The 26,603-nt window shown below is 36.1% G+C and overlaps 4 protein-coding genes across 7 annotated transcripts in view; 3 read left to right on the top strand and 1 right to left on the bottom strand.

Moving 5' to 3' along the window:
* The window catches only part of sc:d0284, a 41,013-nt gene that overhangs the window by 13,478 nt on the left and 932 nt on the right, over window positions 1–26,603 (bottom strand). The window lies entirely within an intron of this gene.
* Window positions 4,062–15,282, top strand: LOC137495309 (uncharacterized). Of its 4 annotated transcripts, none has more exons than XM_073907886.1 (9): window positions 4,062–4,114; window positions 5,239–5,568; window positions 5,679–5,816; window positions 7,162–7,485; window positions 7,596–7,670; window positions 9,523–9,591; window positions 9,975–10,091; window positions 10,165–10,208; window positions 12,841–15,282. In XM_073907886.1, exons 1-9 carry the CDS (start codon window positions 4,069–4,071, stop codon window positions 13,042–13,044), a joined length of 1,347 nt encoding a protein of 448 aa, XP_073763987.1. In that variant the 5' UTR covers window positions 4,062–4,068; the 3' UTR covers window positions 13,045–15,282. The 4 variants fall into 4 exon arrangements, with proteins under 4 accessions (XP_073763987.1, XP_073763991.1, XP_073763996.1 ...); XM_073907890.1 differs by having other exon boundaries at window positions 9,523–9,582; XM_073907895.1 differs by having other exon boundaries at window positions 7,399–7,485.
* LOC141375264 (CMRF35-like molecule 5) lies at window positions 15,451–19,143 on the top strand. Its single transcript, XM_073907922.1, has 5 exons — window positions 15,451–15,580; window positions 16,180–16,485; window positions 16,834–16,887; window positions 18,597–18,674; window positions 18,775–19,143. The coding sequence occupies exons 1-5, from the start codon at window positions 15,523–15,525 to the stop codon at window positions 19,104–19,106; spliced, it is 828 nt and encodes a 275-aa protein (XP_073764023.1). The 5' UTR covers window positions 15,451–15,522; the 3' UTR covers window positions 19,107–19,143.
* Window positions 19,933–26,221, top strand: LOC101885706 (uncharacterized). The gene is made up of 6 exons (XM_005160208.6): window positions 19,933–21,973; window positions 22,105–22,428; window positions 23,021–23,065; window positions 23,152–23,250; window positions 24,462–24,517; window positions 24,656–26,221. Exons 1-6 carry the CDS (start codon window positions 21,931–21,933, stop codon window positions 24,878–24,880), a joined length of 792 nt encoding a protein of 263 aa, XP_005160265.1. The 5' UTR covers window positions 19,933–21,930; the 3' UTR covers window positions 24,881–26,221.

Genomic DNA, 26,603 nt, shown 5'->3' on the forward strand with positions numbered 1-26,603 from the left:
TTAAAAATGATCAAAATAAATATATGAATTAAATACAGTAAATAAAAATACATTAAAATGATCAAAATAATACAAAATAAATATATTAAATTAAAATACAGTAAATAAAAATACACTTAAAATGATCAAAATATTAAAAATAAACATGTGCCCCCAACAATACTGGGTCAAATATAGGTTAAAAAGTTTTTTGATATTTAATTGAAACTATCAACACTGGATTTGTCCATATTTGACCCAATAGCGGGTCACAACAACTCAACATGCATATGAGTGTAGTCATATTTTTGATATATAGTTTGTTTAATTTTTAATGCATTTTGGCAAACTAAACTAGCACATTTAATAGAGAGTACTTAGTACTAGTTAGGTAGCTAAATTTAGCAACTAACAAGCCAAACTGGATAATGATCACTTACCGTCTTTGTCCTGAAGAGGGAGCTGTTACTACATCTGCGTTCACTTAAAGGGACAGGTCATCCAAAAATATCAGTTCTGCCATCATTTACTGACCCTCCATTTTTCTTACCAGATACATTTGAACTTCTTTCTTTGGTTGAACTCAAAAGTAGATATTTTGAAGAATGCTGCAAACCTTTGACTTCCATGTAGCATACATTTATTTTAAACTGATGTTGTTTACAAATGCACAAACAGCAAATATTACTATAATAATGAACTAATGTCCATTTATATGGTACAAAAGTCTATCTTTTGGGAAGTTTCAGCCCATGTGACCGATTTTATTCCTCATTTCAGAGTGTTTATTTATTATTAACCCTTTAACTGTTGTTATTGAGATTATAGTCTGTCAGCATAAACACTGACTGTAGAGTTTTATGTTGATTTGTGAGGCATCATCACTTGGTGTCTTCTCAGAATGACCACAGGACTTGTAGAGCTGCTCATCGATGGATTACTCTTCAGTGTTTGCACTCTCAGCAGTGAATATTAAACCACACTGAACTGAACTAAACCGAACTGCAACTCTGAAAACTGGACTGACACGGTTTACATTTACTATAATCTTTCATGTGAAGCTGCTTTGACAATCTACTTTGTAAAAGCGCTAGAGAAATAAAGATGAACTCAACTGACACACGAGAGCAGTGCCAGCAGAGATTTCCTTCTGCCAGCATGAACTAAACGCCTTTCAGTTTTGATTTTAGTGCAGAACTTTCACAAGAGCAAACCACAGAGAAACCAGCGGAAGAACCTGGCAGTGAGATTACAACACACACACACACACACACACACACACACACACACACACACACACACACACACACACACACACACACACACACACACACACACACACTCAGATTCACTGGAGGTTGGTGATGATGATGAGGGTGTCTTTGATGTGTGTTTGATCGGTTTCTTGTGTGTGTTTTTGGTTTGTTTCAAGTTCTCAAGCACAAAAACCACAATACTTCAGCTGAGCAGATCTTAAACACACTCACATCATTTTATAGCAGCAATTGACAAAAGAAAGAAACAAACAAACAATAACCGGGTCAGATTCAGTTTAGCAAATTTTAGATTTATTCGTGATCAGATGTCATGTGAGGCTGCTCTAATCTATTATCACTCCATGATCATTTCTCACATCACTTATTGTTTAACCACTTGGTCCCAAGCCAGCATCACTACTCTGAAGCCACTTAAATCTTTATACAAACAATCCATAAAAATCCTTGATAAGAAATCAGTTCAATATCACCATTGTTTAATATTAAAAAAATACAACCTGCTTAGTTGGGAAAATTTAATTACATATGTACATATCTGTTTAATGTTTAAGACTTTACATAACCCGACTTCACCATTAAATCAGTTTATAAATATTAGAACGACTGCTCACCGAACTACTAGAGGTGACAGAGAAGACTGCATTATTCCTCTCAAAAAAAGCAAATTCAGTCAATGTGTATTTTCAGTGAGAGCTGCTAGGGAATGGAACTCCATCCCACCAACAATTAGAAGATCATGCACTTTTCGTTCTTTTCAGTCTCATGTTAGAAATTGGTTATTGACAAACCAGCATTGTCAGCATTAGTATTCTTGACACATTTGTACTGTTGTCTTTGCCTTTTTGTCCTCTGCTCCCATCAGTCTGTTCTTTTTTTTTCTTTTCTTCTTTTCTTTTCTTTACTTTTTTAACTGTATTTCTTATGAAAGTGTATTTAATGTTTAATGTTGTGCTTCTATTTTAGGTGTGACTTTTTAACAGTCTGTAAATGGTCTACGGATGAAAAATAGCCATTCTTGGCTAATTCTGGCACATTTTACAGTAATGTTTATTAATGTGCATTGACCCTGTAAACAAATAAACTAAACTAAAAAAAAAAAAAAAAAAAAAAAACAGCACAATTCTGAAAAGTAATGAAAACCTGATGTACACAAATCCTCCATTCTGCAGTGAGTTTAAAGAGATGTGATCCAAAAATAAACATTAAGTCTGTTTATAAAGTCTAGCTCAGGACTCCAATGCTCTTCAAAATAAATTATTTAACCTTTTTTAGGGCACTCTATAGTGTAATGTGGTTTATTAAAAGATGTATACCGTTTTGAACTTGCTGAAAATGTTATAAACAATCACAACAAACTGGCCTAAAACACAAAATGACAAAGTAAAATACTCTCTTCCACAAATGTAAAAGTGAAAGTGAAAACAAAAAGCGTGCATTCGAAAGGTGCCTCAGTATTTGAATATGCCTCCCCTTGTGGGTATTAAAGGAACTGCAGCACTAGTCATCAGAAACAACTGCTGTTAGATTTAGAGTTATTCTAAATCTAGAGCTGTTAGAGTTATTCATTCGTTCATTCTCTTTTCAGCTTAGTCCCTTTTTTATCAGGTGTCGCCACAGTGGAATGAACCGCCAACTCATCCAGCACATGTTTTATGCAGTGGATGCTCGTCCAGCTGCAACCCATCAACTGATTGAATAACTACAATTAGACCGCATTTAATCATCATGACAGGCCTAATTAAACTCTGAATCACAGTTTTCTATGATGACTATAACAATTCACAATTTTTGCATCAAAATTTTTGTATTGTACAAAATAAATGATAAATGCATCAAAATGAACAACCCGTTCCAATGTTATTTCATATGTAAAATATAATCACATAATGTTCAGGTGGTATCTCAGTCATTAACTTTTGTACAGAAATCAAACATGCACAGTGACTTTCCATTGAAGTACACTATTAGTATTGTACGCTCAGTTTCTCACCTAATTTGCATAGGCTATACTCTGGTATATTTTATTTGATTTTCAGGAAAATAAATAAAATACGTTCTTACTCTAGTTTATACAAATAATAAGCATATCTTATTTTAAAGATAAATTTAGATGTCAAAAATCGTCCTTATGGCGCCTCCTGCTGGTCAAAAGTGACTAAACGTGTAGTACATTTCTGATTAATTATGAAACAAAAACAACACCAGCCAGTCAGGAACTCACAGTAAACCACTAAATATGATAGTACATATCTAGACATCTTTTGAAAAGTAGATATACATTTATCCAGCATTATGTGTTACCAACTTTACATATTCGATATACAACTTTACATGTATTTGTATTGTTTATATATAAACCTGTACTTCTTAAAACGCATATACATGATAGAAATTGAATATTATTTATAATATACTTATAAAATCGAAGAGGCTGATTAAATTACCTGTAAACTGTAAAACATTGATTAGTTAACTTTACTTAAAAAAAGGATCTGAACAGTTGCCTTAAAGTGATTATGTAAACAAACTTGGCGCATAATTACCAAAATTAAGTTAAAAAGCTTAGCAGTTTCAAGTTACAAACTCACTTTAAGTAAAGCCAACTTGTCGTTTTAAGGCAACACGTTTACTCACATTAATGTGTTTAAAGTCAAGTAACTGATCGCTTTTTACAGAGTACAGATGCCGTCTTATTTCTATTTGAGATGATTCTCAACCCCAAAAACATAAGGAAGTGAAAGAGAAATTAGACAGACGCAGACAGACACGCACGGATTTATGCTTTGAACTCTTTGGTTAGAACTCATTCATCATGTGGACAGTTCAGTGTACAGTGGTGTGCTTCTGCATCTGCACAGGTGAGTGTCGTCGCTTTACTGTAAAACAGGAGCTTCTCCAATTCAGCTTCAGAAACTATTCGCTCTGATTTAATGAACTATAAATTAATAATGGTTTAAAAACGGTATAGTGATGTTACAAAATATGTATTTATTATATAAATTGAGTCTCTTTATTTGGTTGACAGAGTAAGAGAGCGTCTGAAAACACTGTGATTTTAATATTTACTATTGCTGTATTTAATATGTACATTTAAAACTATATTTAGACTATTTGCTTTTGTTTTGAATGTTAAAGTCATTTGTTTTGAATGTTTTTTTGTGCAAAAATTGTCATTTAGAGCCTTTTTGTAAAAAATAAATAAATAAATAAATAAATAAATAAATAAATTAAATAAAAACGCATGCTTTCATACATGCTTATTTTCAGTTTTAGACAACACAATACCACTGCTAAATCATGTTTATACTTCAGAATAATTATGAAATTAATATTTTTACATAATGATTCAACATTATATATTTCTATGTGCAAAAACCCACCCAGGACATAAAAAAAAGTTATGAATATTTTTTTTTTTTTTTATGGAAAAAATGCTCAACAGCACAGTGGCTCAGTGGTTAGCACTGTTGCCTCACAGTAAGAAGGTCACTGGTTTGAGTCCTGGCTGGGTCAGGTAACATTTCTTTGTAGAATTTGCATGTTCTCCCCGTGTTGTCGTGGGTTTCCTCCAGTTGCTCTGGTTTCCCCCACAGTCTAAACACATGCATTATAGGCGAATTGAATAAACTAAAATGTCCGTAGTGTACAAGTGTTCGAATGTGTGAATGGGTGTTTTCTAGTACTGGGTTGCGGCTGGAAGATTATCCACTGCATAAAACATATGCCAGAATTGTAAGTGGTTCATTATATTGTGGCAACCTCTAAAATAGAGACTAAGCTGAAGGAAAATTATTGAATGAATAAATTAATCTAAAAATCCAGTAAACCCATGGAAACTGATTTTTTTTGAGTGGTCTCTCTTTTTTTTTTCCATAGTAGGGTTTAAATTCACTAGTTTGCATTTCAAAAACGAAGTATAGTTGACACAAATCACAACAGAACAGTATAGAATTAATATTTCCCAAATGTTTTTCATTTCCAGCTTTTCTACCAAAAATTAGTAGCATTGCTATCACTGAATATGAGGGCAAAAGCATTACATTTCGCACCAGCTACACAGAGGGCTTTGAGACAAACAGCAAGTACTTCAGCAGATCAGACACATTCTTCTCTGAGAAACTAGTAGAGACTTCTGAATCTAACCGATGGACAACACATGGCAGATTCGCTATTTTCGACAACACATCCGCGCACGTAATCATCGCCACCATCTTGAATTTGACCATGGAAGATTCCGGCTCGTACACTGTGGGTGTGGATGTGACACTGCTGCCTGATTATGATGCTGAAATACAGCTGACTGTAATGAGAGGTGAGAGACAGTCTTTGACATGTAGCCTAAGCATTGTTTCACACATTGTCGAATGCAGAAGTCATGTGGCTTAGAGGAAAAAATAATTAAAGTTTTACCTTTCTGCACAGCTAAAGCTCAGAAAACCACAACACCACGACAGAGACTCACAACAACACCACAGGGACTCACAACACCATCACAGAGATTTGCAACACCATCACTGAGACTTGCAACAACATCACAGAGACTCGCAACACCTTCAAAAGGTACCATACTAAACCCAAGGGATTTTTAACTGTTGCAAAACTATTTTCCCTGCTGAACAAAAAACAGCATAAACAAGTCCAAGCTAGATCCAGAACATTAGATCCAAGCCAGTAGATCCAGACCACTAGATCCAGACCACTAAATCCAAGCCACTAGGTCCACTAGTTCATGGCCACAAAAATCCAGACCACCAGATCCAGAACACTAGATCCAGTCTAATAGACGCAGATCATTAGATCCAGTCCACTAGGTCAAGACCAATAGATCCAGGTTCAATAGATCAGTACCACTAGTTTATGACCACTAGATCAAGGCCAGTAGATTCAGAGCTTTTAATGCAGACCCCTAGATTAAGACCAGGAGATCCAGGCAACTAGGTTCAGGTCACTAGATCAAGACCACTAGATCAGGAACACTAGATCTAGACTGCTAGATCCAGGCCATATTCAATATAGTGTGTCCTGAAATATGTGGGTCTGCAGCTGGACATTACCAGATTAAACCAGCCTGGAATTGGCCAAAACAAATGCCGTCTTATTTCTATTGGAGATGATTCTCAACCCCAAAACATAAGGAAGTGAAAGAGAAAACAGACAGACTCAGACAAACACGCACTGATTTATGCTTGAACTCTTTGGTTGAAACCATTCATCATGTGGACAGTTAAGTGGACAGTCTTGTGCTTCTTCATCTGTACAGGCGAGTACCATCACTTTACTGTGTTTCCCAGTTCTGGGTATAGCAGCTGGAAGGGCATCCCCTGTGTAAAAACATGCTGAAATAGTTAGCGGTTCATTCCAGAAACAGATTTCTTGAGTGTTGTGGCCTAGATTTAGTGGTCTGTATTTAGTGGCCTGGATTTAGTGGCCATGATTTAATGGTCTGAACCTAGTGGCCTGGATCTAGTAATCTGGATTTAGTGGCCTAGCGACAGCGAGAAGGTCACTGGGTGGAGCCTCGGCTCAGTTGGCGTTTCTGTGTGGAGTTTGCATGTTCTCCCTGCGTTCGCGTAGGTTTCCTCCCGGTGCTCCGGTTTCCCCTACAGTCCAAAGACATGCGGTACAGGTGAATTGGGTAGGCTACATTCGTAGTGTATGAGTGTGTGTGTGAATGTGTGGGTGGATGTTTCCCAGGGATGGGTTGCCGCTGGAAGGGCATCCGCTACGTAAAAACTTGCTGGAAAAGTTGGCGGTTAATTCCGCTGTGACGACCACGGATTAATAAAGGGGCTAAGCCGACAAGAAAGAAAAATGAATAGTTTGCATGTCAAACTTCGAAGTATAGTTGAAAGATCACGACTGAACAGTATAGAACTAATATTTCCCAAATGTTTTTCATTTCCAGCTTTTCTACCAAAAATTAGCCGTGCTATTACTGAATATGAGGGGAAAAGCATTACATTTAGCACCAGCTACCTAGAAAGCTTGGAGACAAACAGCAAGTACTTCAGCAGATCAGGTTACTTCTGTGAGAAACTGGTGGAGACTTCTGAATCCAACCGTTGGACAACACACGGGAGATTCGCTATTTTCGACAACACATCCACACACCTAATTACCACCACCATCTTGAATTTGACAGTGGAAGATTCCGGCTTGTACATCGTGGCCGTGGATGTGACACTGTGGCCTGATCCTGAGACTGAAATACAGCTGACTGTAATGAGAGGTGAGAGACAGTCTTTGAGATATAGCCTAAACATTGCTTCACACATTGTTGAATGCAGAAGTCATGTGGCTTAGAGGAAAAAATAGTGAAAGTTTCACATTTCTGCACAGCTGAAGTGCAGAAAACCACGACACCACCACAGAGACTCACAACACCATCACAGAGACTTACAACACCGTCAACAGGTACCTGAGTAAATCAGAGGGACTGTGAACTGTTACAATTTCTTTTTTCCGTGCTGAAAAGCAAAGCTGCTTAAACCAACACAAGCTGGGTGGTTTAGCTGGTCGATCAGGCGAGTTTTAAAGGGGTTTTAGCCACTTTCAGGCTGGTTTTAGCTGGTCAGGTGAAATTTATCCAGTTCCAGGCCCGCATACCCTCTCAAGTTTCAGACCACTGGATCCAGACCACGAGATCCAAGCCACTAAATCGGGATCACTAGTACCAGGCTACTAGATCCATGCCACTAGATCCAGGTCTCGATTTTCAAACTGCTAGATCGAGACCACTAGCTTCAAATCACTGGGTCTAGAACACAAAGTCCAAGCCACTAAATCAAGATCACTGAATCCAAGCCACTAGATTAAGACCACTAGATCTAAGCCACTTGATACAGGCCACTAGGTCCAGACCATTAAATCATGGCCACTAGATCTAGACCACTAAATCCAGATTACCAGATCCAGGCCACTAGGTTCAGACCATTAAATCATGGCCACTAATTCCAGGCCACAAGTATCCAGACCACCATATTCAGGCCACTAGATCAGTTCTAATAGACCCAGGGCACTAGACCCAGATCATTATATCAAGACCACTAAATCAAAGCCAATAGATTCAAGCCACTAGATTAAGGCCACTAGATCCAAACCACTAGATCCAGGCCATTGGGTCTAGAACATGAATTCCAAGCCACTAGATCAGTGGTCACCAAACTTGTTCCTGGAGGGCCGGTCTCCTGCAGATTTTAGCTCCAACCCTAATCAAACACACCTGAACAAGCTAATCAAGGTCTTGTTAGGTATACTTGAAACATCCAGGCAGGTGTGTTGAGGCAAGTTGGAGCTAAATCCTGCAGGGACACCAGCCCTTCAGGACTGAGATTAGTGACCCCTGCACTAGATCAAGACCACTGAATCCTAGCCACTAGATTAAGGCCACTAGATCCAGGCCACTAGGACAAGACCATTAAATCATGGCCAATAGATCTAGACCACTAAATTTAGATTACCAGATCCAGGCCATTTGGTCCAGAACATTAAATCATGGCCACTAGATCTAGACCACTAAATTCAGATTACCAGATCCAGGCCATTAAATCATGGCCACTAAATCCAGGCCAAAAGTATCCAGACCACCAGATTCAGGCCACTGGATCCAAGCTTAGACCCAAGGTGCTATACCCAGGTCACTATATCAAGACCACTAAATCCAAGCCACTAGATCCAAGCCACTAGGTCCAAAACATTAAATCATGGCCACTAAATCTAGGCCACAAGGATCCAGGCCACAAGAATCCAGACCACTAGATGCAGGCCACTACATCCAGTCTAATAGATCCAGGCCAGTAGACCCAGCCCACTAGACCCAGGCCACTAGATCAAGTCCACCAAATCCAAGCCACTATAGATCCAAGCCACAAGGTCCATAACATTAAATCATGGCACCTAATCCAGAGCACTAGATCCAGTCTACTAGATCGAGGCCAGTATAGTAAACCTAGGTCGCTAGATCTGATGGTTATGTGATTTATAGTTTGTGTTTGTTTGTGTTTTTTTTTTGTTTTTTGTTTTTAATTATTATTGTGTACACCTTCAAGCCTAAACCCACCCCTTACAGCAATAAAATGATCAGTCAAAACCAGTTATATCCAGCTTAAAGCAGCTAAAACCAGCCTTGAACTGAACAAAACACTTCTCAAATCTGACTAGTCAATCAGTTAAAACCATAGTCTTTTTAGGGGGGCTGCCTTTTAGAAGGCAGTGTATATTTTATTTTTTCATATATATTGATTAATTTTTAAATGTTGTGTTTCAGTTGATGTCCACAACACAAATATCCCTGCATATATCACACCACAGAACAAGGCCAATACAGGTACTACAGGTATTACAGGGTTTTTCATCTGTTTTATTCATTTCAAATGTTCTGTCCTATCAGTTGTGGCATTTGATCTGATTGTCTTTCACTTGTTCATCCGTTTTGTTCTTTAAGAATCGATTTCTTTTTAAATGCATCTAGACTTAGCTTGTATCTATTTGTTTACTAGTTCTGACAGTCCTGTGAGTCCTGATTTTTCATATTCCTCTTAGCGGTTCTGAGCATGTTTGGGCTAGTGTTTATTATAACTCTGATGACACCAGTTCTGCAAATATCTCTACACAGAAAATAGATAGTTTCCCTTCCTCTCTCAGTTTCTTTCTTTTGTATAAATGAAGAGTGTTTTTAATCAGGTGTTTTATCAGCTCGTTTCTCTTTTTTCCCCACAGAACCCCACCTCAGCTTGATGACAGTGCTGATGGTGGTGTGTGCTTGCACATTTCTGCTGGTGTGTCCGTTCAGTCTGTTTAAACTGTTGAAATCGTCTAGCGTCTGCAAGCGGTCAGGTGAGACAACTTCATGAGTCTTTCTACACAATATTTATTAATAGATTTATCATCTCCTTTTTTTATGCTCCAGCTTCTGCGCCTTACCACATGAGGAATACATCAGCTCAAGTTACTGTAAGTTTGTAAATAATCACATATGTAGGATTCACACGTGTTACTGCTTAAGATATGTTTCCATTCAAAGATGTGAGTTACATTTATGTGCAAAACTGGAATATTGCATGAAACATTAATGAACAAAGCAGCATTTCCAGACTATGGGAAACAAAAGAGAACAATATTATCATTTAAACCTGCTCAGATCTTGCTGAGAGAAGTGTAGTTTGACGCATTGGGATTTGCCACTGTGGTGTTTTTCTTCTCTAATAAATGAGTTGCGCCTCAGAAGACGAAATGCAATGAACGCAATGAATTTGGTGGCTTTTGTAGGTGTGAGACGCTCTTTGGGACTGCAGACAGATGCTCAAGAAAGTTCTGGAAAAAATATTAATAGAAGAATAAAAGTAAAAATTCATAGACAAACTTGGTGGTGGCTTGAGAAAGCAGAGTTTGAACGTTTGAAGTAGTTTAAATAACTGAAGTAGTTTTTAAAGAGTTTGAAACAGTTATGAGTACATATAGGTTAGCATGTTTCTAATATGGATCCACATGTTTCTTGCTAGGCTGCTGATAGGGGGTTCTGAGTGGTTGCTAGGTGGTTGCTAAGGCCTTGCTAGGGTGCTTTGAATGGTTGTTAAGGTATTGCTAGGTGTTTTCTATGTGATGTTTTATGTGTTTGCTAGGGTGCTCCTAGTGGTTGCTAAGGTGTTGCTAGGTGGTTGCTAACTGTTCTAGGTTGTTGCTAAGGTGTTGCAAGGGTGCTCTGATTGGTTGCTTAGATGTTGCTAAGGTGTTCTAGGTTGTTGTTAAGGTATTGCTAAGTGGTTGCTAAAGTGTTCTGAATGGTTGTTAGGTGGTTGCTAAGGCGTTGCTAGGGTGCTTTGAATGGTTTTTAAGGTGTTGCTAGGCGGTCGCTATGTAGTGTTTTATGTGGTTGCTAAGGCGCTCTGATTAGTTGCTAAGGTGTTCTAGGTTGTTGCTAAGTTGTTGCTAGGTGGTTGCTTAGGTGTTCTAGGTTGTTGCTAAGGTGTTGCTAGGTGGTTGCTAAGGTGTTATAGGTAATTGGTATGGTGTTGCTAAGGTGTTATGATTGGTTGCTAGGTGGTTGCTTAGATGTTACTAAGGTGTTCTAGGTAGTTGATAAGGTGCTGCAAGGGTATTCTGATTGGTTGCTAGGTGGTTGTTAAGGCATTTCTAGGTGGTTGCTTAGGCGTTCTAGGTCATTGCTAAGGTGTTGCTAGGTGGTTGCTAGAGTGTTCTGAGTTGTTCTAGGTCATTGCTAAGGTTTTGCTGGTTGGTTGCTAAGGCATTGCTAGGTGGCTGCTGGGGGTGATCTGAGAAGTTGCTAAGGTGTTGCTAGGGGGTTGCTAAGGTGTTGCTAGGTAGTTGCTAAGGTGTTCTGAGTAGTTGTTAGGCAGTTGCTAACAAATTAACATGGTTCTAGTATGAATTAGCATGTTGCTAACATGTTTCTAGCATAAATTAGCTTGCTTTTAGCATGGTTCTAGTATGAATTAGCAAGTTGCTGACAGGTTTCTAGCATAAATTAGCTTATTTAAAGCATGGTTCTAGTATGAATTAGCATGTTGCCAGTATGTTTTTCCAGTATAGACTAGCATTCTGTAGGCATACATTTATTATGAATTAGCATGTTGCTAGTATAATTAGTATGTTTGTAGTATAGATTGCCATGCTGTTCATATGTTTCTGGTATTATTAGTGTGTTATTATGCTTGTTAGTATGTTTCTTTTATGAATTGGTATGTTGTTAGCATGTCCAATGTAAAGTCAATGGCAGTTCCTTTATAATGGAAGTCTATGGGATAGTTGCTATGGTGCAATAAGTGGTTGCTAGGATGTGGCTATTAAGTTGAAAGGTCATCATTGATTGGCAGATTAGAAGTCTGAGTTAAATGACCCCAACCCTTAAGTCTATGACAGTCTGGCGGTGTATGACGGCAATTGTTTTTAAGTGTATGACAGTCTGGCGGAGAGTTATGAGGTCACAAAGTTTGGTCCAATGTTAAGTCAATGGGGCTTTTGTGAAATTTCCAGGACAGTTTTCGGATACCCTTAAGTAAGATCAGTTGGAAAAGATATTGCAACTTAATTAAGTATAGTTTGGAGGTGTGGAGTTAGTTTGGTGGTTGGAATATCAAAGGTCTAGGAGGAGATGGTTCTTTAAAAAGTCTAAGAGGACGGAAGAATAATAAGTTTAAGTTGTATGTCAGTGTTTTGGCTTCCTCAAGCCACCATAATAATATTGAAGCACTGTAATGATGGGCTGAGGCATTTACATTTAGCAGAACAACAGTTCAGATCTGCAGTAATGGAAAGCTGGAAACATGGAGATCTGGAACCAACATTAATGACACAAAGACCCTCAAACACACGATTATATATGACCATCATCAGACAAAAGCTACATCACAGCATACAGAGCGAGTTATGCACATATTTACTTATCAAATAAAATCGTTTATCCCACTCATTTGTGCATTTTCAAAATTTAAGCGCATCTTAGAATTTCCATTACACATTTTTTATGTGACATTCCAAAATGTGCATCAAAATATGGATGGAAACACAGCTAGTGATACTGAGGTAGATTTTGAAGTTTACTATTAAGAATGTTTTGTTTTTGCAGGAGGAATATGTGAAAATGGTCCCAGTTGGTCTTCCAGACTCCCTTACGGATAACTGTACGATTGGCAAGGACTTTCAGAGACATGTATATGTAGAAATGGAAACAGATGCCTGCTATGTAGATCCACTACAGAATCTGGATCCAGCCTACACAGAAATGAACCCCAATTTGGTGCAAGAGTCAATTTATCAAACCATTGACTAACAACACAACTCTGAGATTTCAGACAGTCCTTATTTTTCTTCATTTTTTTTTTTTTGCAATAATTTACCTTATTAAACTATGCAAGGGTAATTTTGTTTTAGCTTACATTAATTAACTAACAATGTTAAACACATATAAAGTGTTACATAATTTTAGCTTATGTTACTTTTAAAATGTATCAATATTTTTGAATCTTGATTAACATTACTTTAATAATAATAATAATAATTCCTTACATTTATATAGTGCTTTTCTGGGCACTCAAAGCGCTTAACACAATGGGGGGATCATTTTGTGCCAGACCACACACCACACACCAGCTGATTGGTGGAGAGGAGACAGTGATGAAGCCAATTGAATATTGAATTGGTTAGGAGGCCATGATGGACATGGGATTTTTGACGACCTCAGAGAGTCAGGACCTCGGTTTAACTTCATCTGAAGACGGCGCTCACTTAGCAGTATAGCGTCCCCGTCACTATACTGGGGCATTAGGACCCACACAGACCGCAGGTTGAGCGCCCCCTGCTGGCCTCACTAACACCACTTCTGGCAGCAACCTAGCTTTCCCATGTGGTCTCCCATCCAGGTACTGACCAGGCGCAGCCGTGCTTAGCTTCAGTGGGCGACCATGTGAGCGTTGCAGAGAGCTAGCTGCCGGCAAATGTTGACTAATGTTAAGAAAATATTAACATGTGACCACGAAAAAATCATGTATGATCTGAAAGCTCATAAGTAAACTAATAATTGTACCAACATTTTTGTTCACATCTGTACACTACCTGACAAATGTATTGCAGCCTATTCAAGTTTTAGGATCCTTTGATCAGTGGCGTAGCGGACGGACCCGCAAGGCACGCACCGCGTGGGGGCCCCGCGTGATTAGGGGGCCCCACGTCGTCGCGATTTTCAATAATTGAAAATCCAGGAACCGCAATAATCAAACTCTTGGGAACAGCTGTGGACGGAACCAAAGTTCACAGGTCTGTGTTCTCTGAACACCTCTCAAGCGGTCGACTACTTCATTCTGATTGCTTGACGCCGAACCGCGTCATAGCCAATGAAGACACGCCGCTGTTTCTCACCGCCGGTTCTCGTTAAAAAATGAATGACTTCTGGCTACTTTGACGCTCTCGCCGCTTTCGGTTTGTGATCGCTCCTCAGTTTGTGAAGGATTCCCCGCGTTGTCGCTCCACTCCGCCTCCTTTCCCCGCTCCTCAATTTGTGACATAGATATATACACTAGATATTGTATAGGGACACTGAACATGCGTCAATAGCGCCGCCACATTGGTACAGTGCTCCCAGGACAAATGTCATTCAACCGCACTAGTCAAGACAGTGTTATTACGTGAAGATGCTGGACTTTAGCGCTGTCTACGGGTGTAGTAACGAGCAAAGAAAGAAAACAAAGCACAAAGGCAGAACATTTCATAGGTAAGATTAAGTTTTTTTACACTCCCGATCATAGACATATGTATATATGTGTATATCTCTGGCTCTGCCCCCCCCCCCTTGAAAACTGGTGGCCCCATCAGTGATCCCAGCAGGGGGGCCTCCGCATTTTGCGCCACGCCACTGCCTTTGATTGGAGGATCGTGATTAGCTAATATGAGCCAGCTGGGTCAATCATGACTGCGTACTCCACTCAAAATTAGTTTAATATATTTAACTTCAGTTAATAACTAATTTCTAATAAATTATTTGTTTTATCTTTGCCATGATTACGGTAAATAAGATTTAACTAGATATTCTTCAAGACACTTCTGTACAGCTTAAAGTGACATTTAAAGGCTTAACTAGGTTAATTAGGTTAACTAGGCAGGTTAGGGTAATTAGGCAAGTTATTGTGTAACGATGGTTTGCTCTGTAGATTGTCAAAAAAAAAAAAAGGGGCGAATAATATTGACCTTAAAATGGTGTTTAAAAAATTAAAAACTGCTTTTATTCTAGCTGAAATGAAACAAATAAGACTTTCTCCAGAAGAAAAAATATTATCAGACATACTGTGAAAATTTCCTTGATCTGTTAAACATCATTTAGAAAATATAAAAAAAGAAAAAAGAAAAGAAAACTCAAAGAGGGTACTAATAATTCTGACTTCAACTGTACACCTGTGCAACAACTGCTTCTGCAGTCACATATAATGTCTATTGTTGATTATTGCATTAACTAAACATTTATCGTTCATGCATTGATTCCGTGTGTTTATACATTGAAATCAAATAAATGTAAATAGTCTACAACTCGTGTAGATGTTATGTACTAATACTGAGACATGCACAGACATATGATGATGCAGAAATGTGTTCAGAAATGAGACTACAGTTCACGTTGCGCCACATTTGCATCACCGGCGGTGTCTCAATAGGAAGGACTGACGAAAAGCGAAACACTTTATCCTGCAATAAAGACCAGAGCAAGACAGTTAAGCAGATTTGATGCCTTTCTAAGCTTCGTTATTTCTTTTAAGCGGAAATGAAACCTCTTTTAAACATGCGGAGCTTTCTGGTGGTCCTATCCAGCATCTTTAAGGGTGAGAGACATTTGTATTTTGATCCTATCAGTGTATTTTGTAAACTGTAAAGAACAAATGTGAGTGTAATTGGGTTCTTGAGTTAATAACAGTTTTGAAGTGCACCTATTATGCAAATATTACTTTTATAAGGGGTTTAGGCACAGTTGTGGGTCAGCAGTGTGTGAATATAAGCAGCTTCTAATGGTAAACATGCATTAATTGTATTTGTTATAATCAGACTTGATAAAAACAGCACTTTGATTGACATTCTCCCTTTGTATGATGTCATAAGAGGGGAAAGCCCCGCCCACTGGTGACGATCTCTTCCTCATTACTATAAATATCCCTGAGTGAGAAGAAACCATTTTGGGATCTGCCACTATGCTGACACACAGGCATTTGTAGCTCCGCCCTCTTCTGAAAAAGAGTACAATCTCATTTGAATTTAAAGCGACAGTCACCAAAACTCCACAATTATGAACAAACCCTAAAAGGGTTAGATTCAGAGATTTAGAAAACATTAGTAGTGTAAAAGAGGCTTAATAGGTCACCTTTAAAAATGTATATGTGCTTCATAACTGAGGCCTAACCATGTTAAATTAATTCTTCATTTCCAGTGGCGTCTTCGAATTCTGTCTCTGCTCCCGTTGGAGGAAGCGTCACATTTGAGTGTTCTCATTTTTTGGCTTTTTTGAGCACCAAATATTTCTGCAGAGACTCTTGTGCTGAGGAGAATATCCTCATTCAGTCGGAAACAGGAGAAAATCCCACTCGCAGGGGCAGATACAGTTTAAATGAGAAAGGCTCAGACTTTACTGTGACCATTGCGGATCTGCGGCTCTCAGACTCTGGCACTTATGTCTGTGCGGTGGAAAGACTTCTCAAAGACACGTACACATATCTGACTCTACATGTGACTGAGGGTAAGATGTTGATTTAATCTACTTTATTTGTTTTTTATGAGTTCTGTGAGCTGTTGGTTTATGCCCCTGTTCCTGGCTTTTTGTAGTAAAAAAGTGGTGCTTGTATTTTTGTGAAGACTCTTACCTTAAGTTATTTATTAAAAATGTATTTATAGAGATATTGAAATCAAACTTTGAGGTATACCACTTATCAGAGATCGTCTTTTGTTTTGATTCCATATTGGAAAAGTGTGAAGATATACTTTGTAGTTACATTATGTTAACCGACAACTGGAAAACATGAAGAGTGAGCACTTGTTTTTTGAGCACTTACATATGCATGGTGTTTTTCGTCAATATTCACTCCAGTTCCAGCCGGTGTAACCAGACCAACTACAACAAGAACATTCACAGACAAAACAGGTACTTGCCATGCATCAATTTGAGTCAATTCAAAATATATCCATTATATTCAACTTTCCAAATATATCAATCAAGCCATAATCAACCCAACCTATCATTCTCATCTATTAAAATCAATTTCCAATCAACCAATCAATCATTTCTATCAATTTACATCCATTATAATACATCAAATCATCAATCCACATACAGTACAACAAACTCTTCATTATATCTATTTCACTAAATTCCCCATCCATCCAACCAACCCATCATTCCCAACAATGCCAATCCATCTGTCCATCAATCCATAAAACCCTTTATTCACATCTATTCCAGTCAATTCCCATCCATCCATTCATCAATCCATCCAACCATTGATCATTCATCCATCAATCCATCAAACCCTTCAGTTCCATCTATTTCAGTCATTTCCCAATTCATCCATCATTCCCATTCATCTTAATTAATCTGTCCATCTATCCATAGTTCCAATCTAACCTAATTCATCAATTCACCCAACCAACTGTTCATTCCCATATATTCCAGTCAATTCACATTCAATCTAATTCATCTTTCTATCCATCCATCCATCCATCCATCCATCCCTCATTCCCATGTATCCTAATTCACCCATCCATCCAACAAACCCTTCATTCCCTACTATCCTAATCAATTCCTCTGTCCTTCCATTCATCCATCCATTCATCCATCAATCTATCTATATATCCCTTCATTCCCATCTTTTCCTGTCCATTTTCATTCATCCCAATTCCCCTTTCATCCACCCATCCATCCCACTTCACTTTTCGATCCATCCATCCATCCATCCATCCATGCATCCCACTTCACTTTTCGATCCATCCATCCATCCATCCATCCATCCATCCATCCATCCATCCATCCATCCATCCATCCATCCCACTTTTCATTCCCATCTAGTCCAGTCAATTCCCAATGCATTCTGGATTCTCATTCTTGCTAATTCTATCCATCCATACATCAATTTAATCCATCCATCATTCGCATCCATCATTATCAGCCATCTACAGTCAATTCCCAGTCATACAAATTTGTGTATCCATCCATCCATCCAACTTTTTATTTACATCGTCAATTCCTTAATTCATCCATGAATCATATTCTTGCTAATTCAATCTATCAATACACCCATTCAATAAATCCATCATTCCCATCCATCTACAGTCAATTCCCAACCATACAAATTTGTCTATCCATACATTCATTTATCTGTCAATCCTTCCATCCATTCATCTATCCCCTTTATCCAACCATCCAACTTTTATTCCCATCTAGTCCAGTTTATTCCCAATCCATCAATACATCCATTCAATCCATCCATCTAGTCAATTCCCAACCATACAAGTTTGTCTATCCCTCCATTCATTCATCCTTCCATCCATCCCCCTTTATCCAACCAGCAAACTTTTATTGCATCAAATCCAGTCTATTCCCAATCCATCCATACATTCATTCAGTCGATCCATCATTCCCATCCATCATTATCACCTATCTAGTCAATTCCTAGCCATACAAATTCATTCATCCATCCATCCATCCATCCATCCATCCATCCATCCATCCATTCCAGTCAACTCCCATCCATGCATTCATCCATCTATTCCAACTCATCATTTCAATCTGTTACATACAATTTCCATCTAAACTCATCTAAACACATGCATCTATCCATCTACATTTCTCAATAGAGAATAAAGAAACACTAGAGATGAGGCCGTCGACTCCACCCAGTTCACCAGAAACAATGCGCAGATCAGCACTCTCTGGTAAATAAGACTCACTCAGCTTTAGACAATTATATTGCAGATAAACAATTCAACAAGAAAAGAACGATATCTTTAACCAGGTGTTCATTTCTCTCCACAGATCCTCTGCTTTATGTGGGAGCAGGTCTTGGTGTTCTCCTGCTGATTTTCACAGCTGCCTTCTTCATATTGATCAGACTAAAGTATAAGCAGAGCAGATGCTTTTCCAGTGTAATATCGCCAACACATGAGCCTGAATATGCCAATTACACCACGGGGAACTTCACTGCGCAACCAGACAGTCTGAACTATTCCTCTGTGGTGTTCCTCAAAAAAACTGACTGCAAAGTGGAGAACAGTGAGAATAATCCAGCAGAAACACATTACACATCTGTTCAGTCGAAAACCACTGATCAAGACTCAGTCATCTACTCCACAGTGTCTGCAGTTTAGCTCACTCACAGGTTTACCTTTAGTTTATGGTTTAAATGCTATTCATTCATTCATTCATTCATTCATTCATTCATTCATTCATTCGTTCATTCATTTTCTTTTTAGCTTAGTCCCTTTATTAATCAAGGGTCACCACAGCAGAATGAACCGCCAACCTATCTAGCAGCGGATGCCCTTCCACATGCAGCCCATCACTGGGAAACACCCATGCACTCTCATTCACACACATAGACTACAGACAATTTTGCTTAGCCAATTCTACTATTGATATATATATATATATATATATATATATATATATATATATATATATATATATATATATATATATATATATATATATATATATTTGGACTGTGTAGGAAACCGGAGCACCCGGAGGAAACCAACGCCAACGCGAGGAAAACAACCAAACTCCACACAGAAACGCCAACTGACCCAGCCGAGCCTCGAACCAGCGACTTCCTTGCTGTGAGGCGACCCATTGCACACATTGTGTCACCTGTTATTCTTTACCTGATATTATGCATATTAAAAACTGTTCCCCATGTGCATTAGAATCATAGTTTATGTATACAATTTTTTATATAACTTTACCATGGTTTATAGAAGACACACACTAAATGTTAATCATCGCACCAGTACACATTACACATTACACATTTTATTTTAAAGTTGCAAGAGCCAAAATTAGAGTACGCGTTTATTTCGGGGGAAAAAAACACAATAAAAATAATGAGGAACACATTAAAAATGTTTATTGTATTTTCTGCAATGAAATACAAGACAAAGTAAATTTAGAAATCACTACTTTCCATCTTGGGCTGTGTATATACAGTTAAACTCAGAATTATAAGCCCCCGTTTATTTTTTCCACAATTTCTGTTTAACAGGAACAATTTTTTCGACAGTAAGTAATATTTGACTAGATATTCTTCAAGACACTTCTATACGGCTTAAAGTGACATTTAAAGGCTTAACTAGGTTAATTAGGCAGGTTAGGGTAATTAGGCAAGTTATTGTATAATGATGGTTTGTTCTGTAGACTATCGGAAAAAAATATATATAGCTTAAAGGGCTAATAATTTTGACCTTAAAATAGTGTTTAAAAAATTAAAAACTGCTTTTATTCTAGCCGAAATAAAACAAATAAAACTTTCTCCAGAAGAAAAAAAATATTATCAGACATACTGTGAACATCTCCTTGCTCTGTTAAACATCATTTAGGAAATATTTTAAAAAGTAAAGAAAAATCAAAGGGGAGCTATTAATTCTATATATGTTATTATTTATATAAAAACACTTTTGTAAATTTATTTAGACCTCAGACTGGACAATGACATTTTTTTACACCAAGAATAAAGCTGAGTGTTTTTCAGATTATGAGTCGAGACATATCAGCAGTTTCACAGATGGAGGAAAATGTTTGTGTGCTAAATAAAAATAAATTCTAAGGTCAATTTGGGTAAGTGACTTAATGCAAGATTTAAATCCAATACATTTTATTCCAAAAATAAAATAAAAAGGCAGTTCATGCAAAACACACCTGAGTTGACCCAACAAAATGTTCTCAAATAAAGTTCACAAAAAAGATTATTCATTGAATAACTTTCATTTTTATTTAACTCTAGTTTCATTTAACTAAATCTGTAGCTTAATTTGACAAGTTTGCTTAATAGTTTTAAATGTCTGTCTTTAATTGTTAATGCATTTTTATGTGTATTATGTACATGCAACAAAACAATAAAAGTATGATAAAACTTTAAAAGTTTCCCCCATATTACAATGAAATCCGTTTATGATTAAGCAGAAAACATCATGGCTATTATACAATTTTCCAAAATTTTATAGAAAACATCCACTAAAATATTATTAAATACTACTAGTGTACATTGTAAAAAAAATCCCACATGAGAGACTACTGGAAAACTCACACTTTGACATTTTATTGTGGTTTAAAACATTAGTCAGTTGTATTTTAAATGTTACTGTGTACATATAAACACTTTTGGTAATTGATTTAGATGTTTTTAGCTGAATGACCTACAGATTGTAAGTCAAGACAACATCAGCTGGTTTGTAATGTTTAGGATATAAAAAAGTTAAGATATTACAAGCCATTCATTCATTCATTCATTCTCCTTCTGCTTAGTCCATTAATTCATAAGAGGTCACCACAGCGAAATGAACCACCAACTATTCTAGCATGTTTTACCCTTCGAATGTCCTTCCAGCTGCAACCAAGTACTGGGAAACACCCATACATTCATTCACACACATACTCTACAGCCAGTTTAGTAAATCAATTCCCCTACAGCGCATGTGTTTGGACTGTGGGGGAAACAGGAGCACCCGGAAGCAACCCACGGCAACTCAGGGAGAACATGCAAACTCCACACAGAAATAACAACTGACCCTGCCAGGGCTCAAACCAGCAAGCTTCTAGCTGTGAGGCCACAGTGCTATGCAATGAGCTGCTGTGTTGCCCTTATAAGCCATACTCAGTTTTACTTTTGCTGATAAAAAGTCTTTCAGTTTGGGAATCTGTCCATACAGTTAAGTTTCACAGGAGGCAGAGAGTGAAATGAGGAAGAAGACTGATGCTGCTGCTTGTTATTAGAGCTATTTTTGGCATTTATAGTTGCTGATGTTTTGTTTATGCACAGTAAACTTTAAACATCGAGGCATTTTTGGATGTTGTAATGAAAACAGGGAAGGAGAAGTTGGGCATTTCACCATCTGCTTCAAAACAGAAGATAAAAAAGGAGAGGCGCTTTTCAATCTTGACAGGTTTAACTTAGTCAAAAGTGTGTAAATCTGCAGCATGTGGAGTTTTCTGCCTCTCCTCTGGTCCTGGATCAGTATCGGTGGGTTCAGGACTTTTATTTTTATTTTTTATTTTATTTACCAATCTCAGATTTCACAATCATCACTGACTGTTTCTGAATCCATTAATGTGCTAATCTAACAATGTAACGTTCGCTGTTTGTGTTTTCAGCTGGTGTCGCAAGTGTTCCAGATAAACTTTCCGGACACAGAGGACAGAGATTTGACATCAAATGTAGATATAATTCTGGATATGAGTCGAACGTCAAATATTTTTGTAAGGGCAAGTGCCATTATGGAAATAAAGAGATTGTAGCCCATTCAGGAACTCCAGCAAAAGACGAGAGATTCTCTCTGACTGACGATACCACAAACAACGTTTTCACCATCACCATCACTGATCTGAGAACAGAGGATGCAGGAACATACTGGTGTGCTGTGGAGAGGGTTTTGTTACCGGATGTCTACTCAGAGATTGAGTTGCTGGTTGAACAGGGTAAGTGTTCATGATGCCTTATTTCACACTCTCAGAAGTAAACATGCAAAAGCTGTCAGTGGAATGGTACACATTAGACCAGGGGTGCTCAATCCTGTTCCTGGAGATCTACCCTCCTGCAGATGTCAGTTGCTATCCATGTCAAACACACCTGAACCAATTAATTAGGACCTGAACAGCACTTAATAATTACAGGCTGGTGTGTTTGATATGGGTAGAAACTGAAATCTGCAGGAAGGTAGATCTCCAGGAACAGGATTGAGCACCCCTGCATTAGACCATCCATAAAATATACTATATAAAAAAAGTAATTTTTACAACCTAACGGATCCATATTGCATCTGAAAGTAATGTATTACTACCTAAAGCATCCACATTGTTTATAAAAGTAATGTATCAGTACACAAAGGATCCGTATTGCTAAAGCTATATTAGTACCCAAGGGGTCTATATTGTACCTCAAAGTTACAGTAAACATTAGTACCTAAGGTACCTAAGTTACATATTGTACCTTAAAGTTACATATTAGCACATCAAGGTATCAATGTTTTAACCATCATCCTGTTTTTAATAATGAATCTGTATCTTTTAGAAGATGCACAAACTCCTTTACCACAAAGATCCAGATCTGACTCGGGTAAATGACAAAGTCTCAAAACTATTTCTCATGTTGACATTAATTCAATTCTGTGGACCAATTGACTTTGTCTTGTGTATTGTCAGATTCAATCATTGCCATCGTATCTTCAGGAGTTTCGGTTTTGCTTCTGACCGGTGCTGTATTATTTACTGTGATCATACAAAAGAAAAAGAAGACTTGTGGTGATTTTAAACTTTAACTTTTAATAATACATTTATTTATTTATTTATTTTCATTTATTTATTTATTTATTTATTCATTTATTTATTTATTATTTGTTATTTTATTATTTGTAATATCATGTATTATTATTATTATTATTATTATTATTATTATTATTATTATTACTATTATTATTGTTATTATTAATATCATTATTATTTTACAATTATTCGTTTGTACTATTATTAATATTATTTTTTATTATTAGAATTATTATTTTATTTTAAAAATGTGTAATATTTATTTATTATAATTATTATTATTATTATTATTATTATTATTTATTATTATATGATTTATTTGCATTATTAATATTACATTTTTATTATTTATTATTATTATTATTATTATTATTATTATTATTATTATTAAATAATCTCATTACTATATTATTATTATTTGTTTTTATTATTAATATTATTATTTTATTATTATTGTTTTATTTTTTAATTTGTAATATTATTATTAGTTTTTATTATTTATTTATTAGTATTATTATTACTATTATTAAATTCATTATTTTTAATATTTGTTTATTAATAATATTATTTTATTATTATTATTATTATTACTGTTTTATTTTTTTAATTTGTATATTATTTGTTTTTATTATTTTTTTTTGTATTATTATTATTATTATTATTATTATTATTATTACTACATTTGTATTTTTTACATTTGCATTAATTATATATATTTTTTATATATTTTATTAATACTACTACTAATAATATTACGTATTAATGTCATCACTATTTTATTATTATTTGTTTGTATTTATTATTATCATTTCATATAATTTAATTTTTACAATTTGTAATATTAATATTTATTATTTTTGTTTTATATTGAAGTATTTATTATTGTTATTATTATTATTATTATTATTATTATTATTATTAGTAGTAGTAGTAGTAGTAGTAGTAGTATTTATTTAATTATTATTTTATTATTATTTGTTTGTATTGTTATTGTTATTTTATTATTATTTTTTATTTGTAATATATATTTTGTTCATTTATGTTTTTATTTATCTATTTAATATTATTATTATTATTATTATTATTATTATTATTATTATTATTATGCGTCTGTCTTCAGTGGTATTGCTGTTAAAGAATAAATACTGCATTTTTAAAACTAATTATGATTATTATTATTGACCACACAGGTCCGGTGTCCTCCACCACTGAAGCTCTTGATCTGACATTAAGAAATGGAGAAGAAGTGAGTCACGACCATCTAAAATAAAACTTGTCCATCATTTGCACCATGAATTTCTTCTTAAGCAAAAGTCAAAGTTCATTTCATTGCCCAATGCTAATTCTGAAGTATTTGTTTCCCTTTTTTATCTTTTATTTACAGAACGAATATGAGAAAGAAAACCCAACAGTGCTGCCAAACACACACACAGCTCAAAGTGTAAACCGTTCAGCAGAAAACAGCCTTCCCAGAGCAGAAAACACACACGTTTTCTATATCAACACTCCAGATCAGATGTACACGGAGCTGAACACCAGACAGACTGACCTGTATCACAGTCTTACCACTGATTCTGCTCAACACGAGTCCATCTATCACAGTATTTGACCAAAAAATAAATAAATAAAATACAAAAGACTGACTGCTGAAGTCATTCATTTTCTTTTCAGCTTAGTCCCTTTATAAACCAGGCGTAGCGCTCAGCCAGGGCTCGAACCAGTGACCTTCTTGCTGTGAGGCAACCGTGCTACCCACTGAGCCATTTTATTTTTATTAAAGAGTAAAATATGAAGAAATTATTTTGTTTACTAGCACTGTTGCTTGTAATGTATTACCTGCAGCAGGGGTGTCAAACTCAGTTCCTGGAGGGCTGAAGCCCTGCACAGTTTAGTTCCAACCCTCCTCCAACACACTTACCTGTAGGTTTCAAACAATCCTGAAGGACTCAATTAGTTTGATCAGGTTTGTTTAATTAGGTTTGGAACTAAACTGTGCAGAGCTGCGGCCCTCCAGGAACTGAGTTTGACATCCCTGATCTACAGTATTTTTAGAAGAGAAGTGAACAAATTGATGCTTTCTCATTGATGTTGACACTTTTTTATACATTTTTTTTGGTCATAGAATGGGTCAATATAGGATTAAAGTTATATATCAGCACCTAAAGAGCCCATATTAGTATCTTAAACTGATATATTTCGTACCAAACAATAAAAAAAGGCCATACATGTCAGGTGCGCCCCCAAGGGGTGGCCAGGGACTCCAGTGGCCACCCTATTATGATTTAGTTGTTGATATTAATAGATAAATTAATTAATAAAATGCAGCCACTAAATTACTGTGGATTGATCAGCGCCACTGGTGTAGCTGATTCACTGAGATTGCACACTTTTTATTAAGAAATTATTATTTTGAAATGAAAATGTTGTGTTTGATTTGATTTATTTATTTTCGATCAAAAATATCATATGTAAAATATCATAAAAAATAAATACATTTCAACATGGTCGAAAATGGAGTGGGTTGAAGCACAAGCTTATTATTTCCCCACCCCATTACCACATACTTCATTCGTCTATCACTTAAACTTATTTCTTCTTTTACTCACCTTTTTTTTTTTTTTTACATGAGACTTATTTTATCCTTTTGGCATCTTTGACATATTATATGTTTAAATCCATTTGTACCATTTTGTAACATAGACCCAAAGAAGAAATAAAAACAAACATAGTACTGCAAATAGCCATTAATTAAAGTTTCATCATAGCTTTCTCATTTGATCCCTTTTCAATCACCTTCATCATTATATTCCTTTAATAATATATATTTATACAACTTTTTAAACTGATTATTATGCTGACATTGTTTGAGAGTCTGATCCAGACTGTTCCATAATTTCACACCACAGACAGACAAACACAAACATTTTATCTCATTGAAAACCACAAATGCAAAAAAAAAAAAAATAAAAAATAAAAATAAATAAATAAATAAATAAAAGATGCATTCTGAAATCAGCTTCTCAGAATCAAGTTTATTTAGCAACTCAATTGTTTTGCTGGTTTGTTTTAATTAATTCATTAATCTTTATTAATTTTAGACATTGCATATACTGTTGTACAATAAAATTATGTAATTTTTAACTATTTATTTATTTATTTTTTGCAATTTTGGTTTACACATGTACTCACTGAATTATTTCAAGGAATAAATTACAATGTTCATTAATTAATATTCCATTTACGAGAAACAAAACATATAACATTTCTCATTATTCACAATATATACACAATTCAGTATTGTTTTGTGTGCCACCCCAAGATTTGGAGAATTT

Source organism: Danio rerio, chromosome 1, assembly GCF_049306965.1.
Source record: "Danio rerio strain Tuebingen ecotype United States chromosome 1, GRCz12tu, whole genome shotgun sequence".
NCBI lineage: Eukaryota > Metazoa > Chordata > Actinopteri > Cypriniformes > Danionidae > Danio > Danio rerio.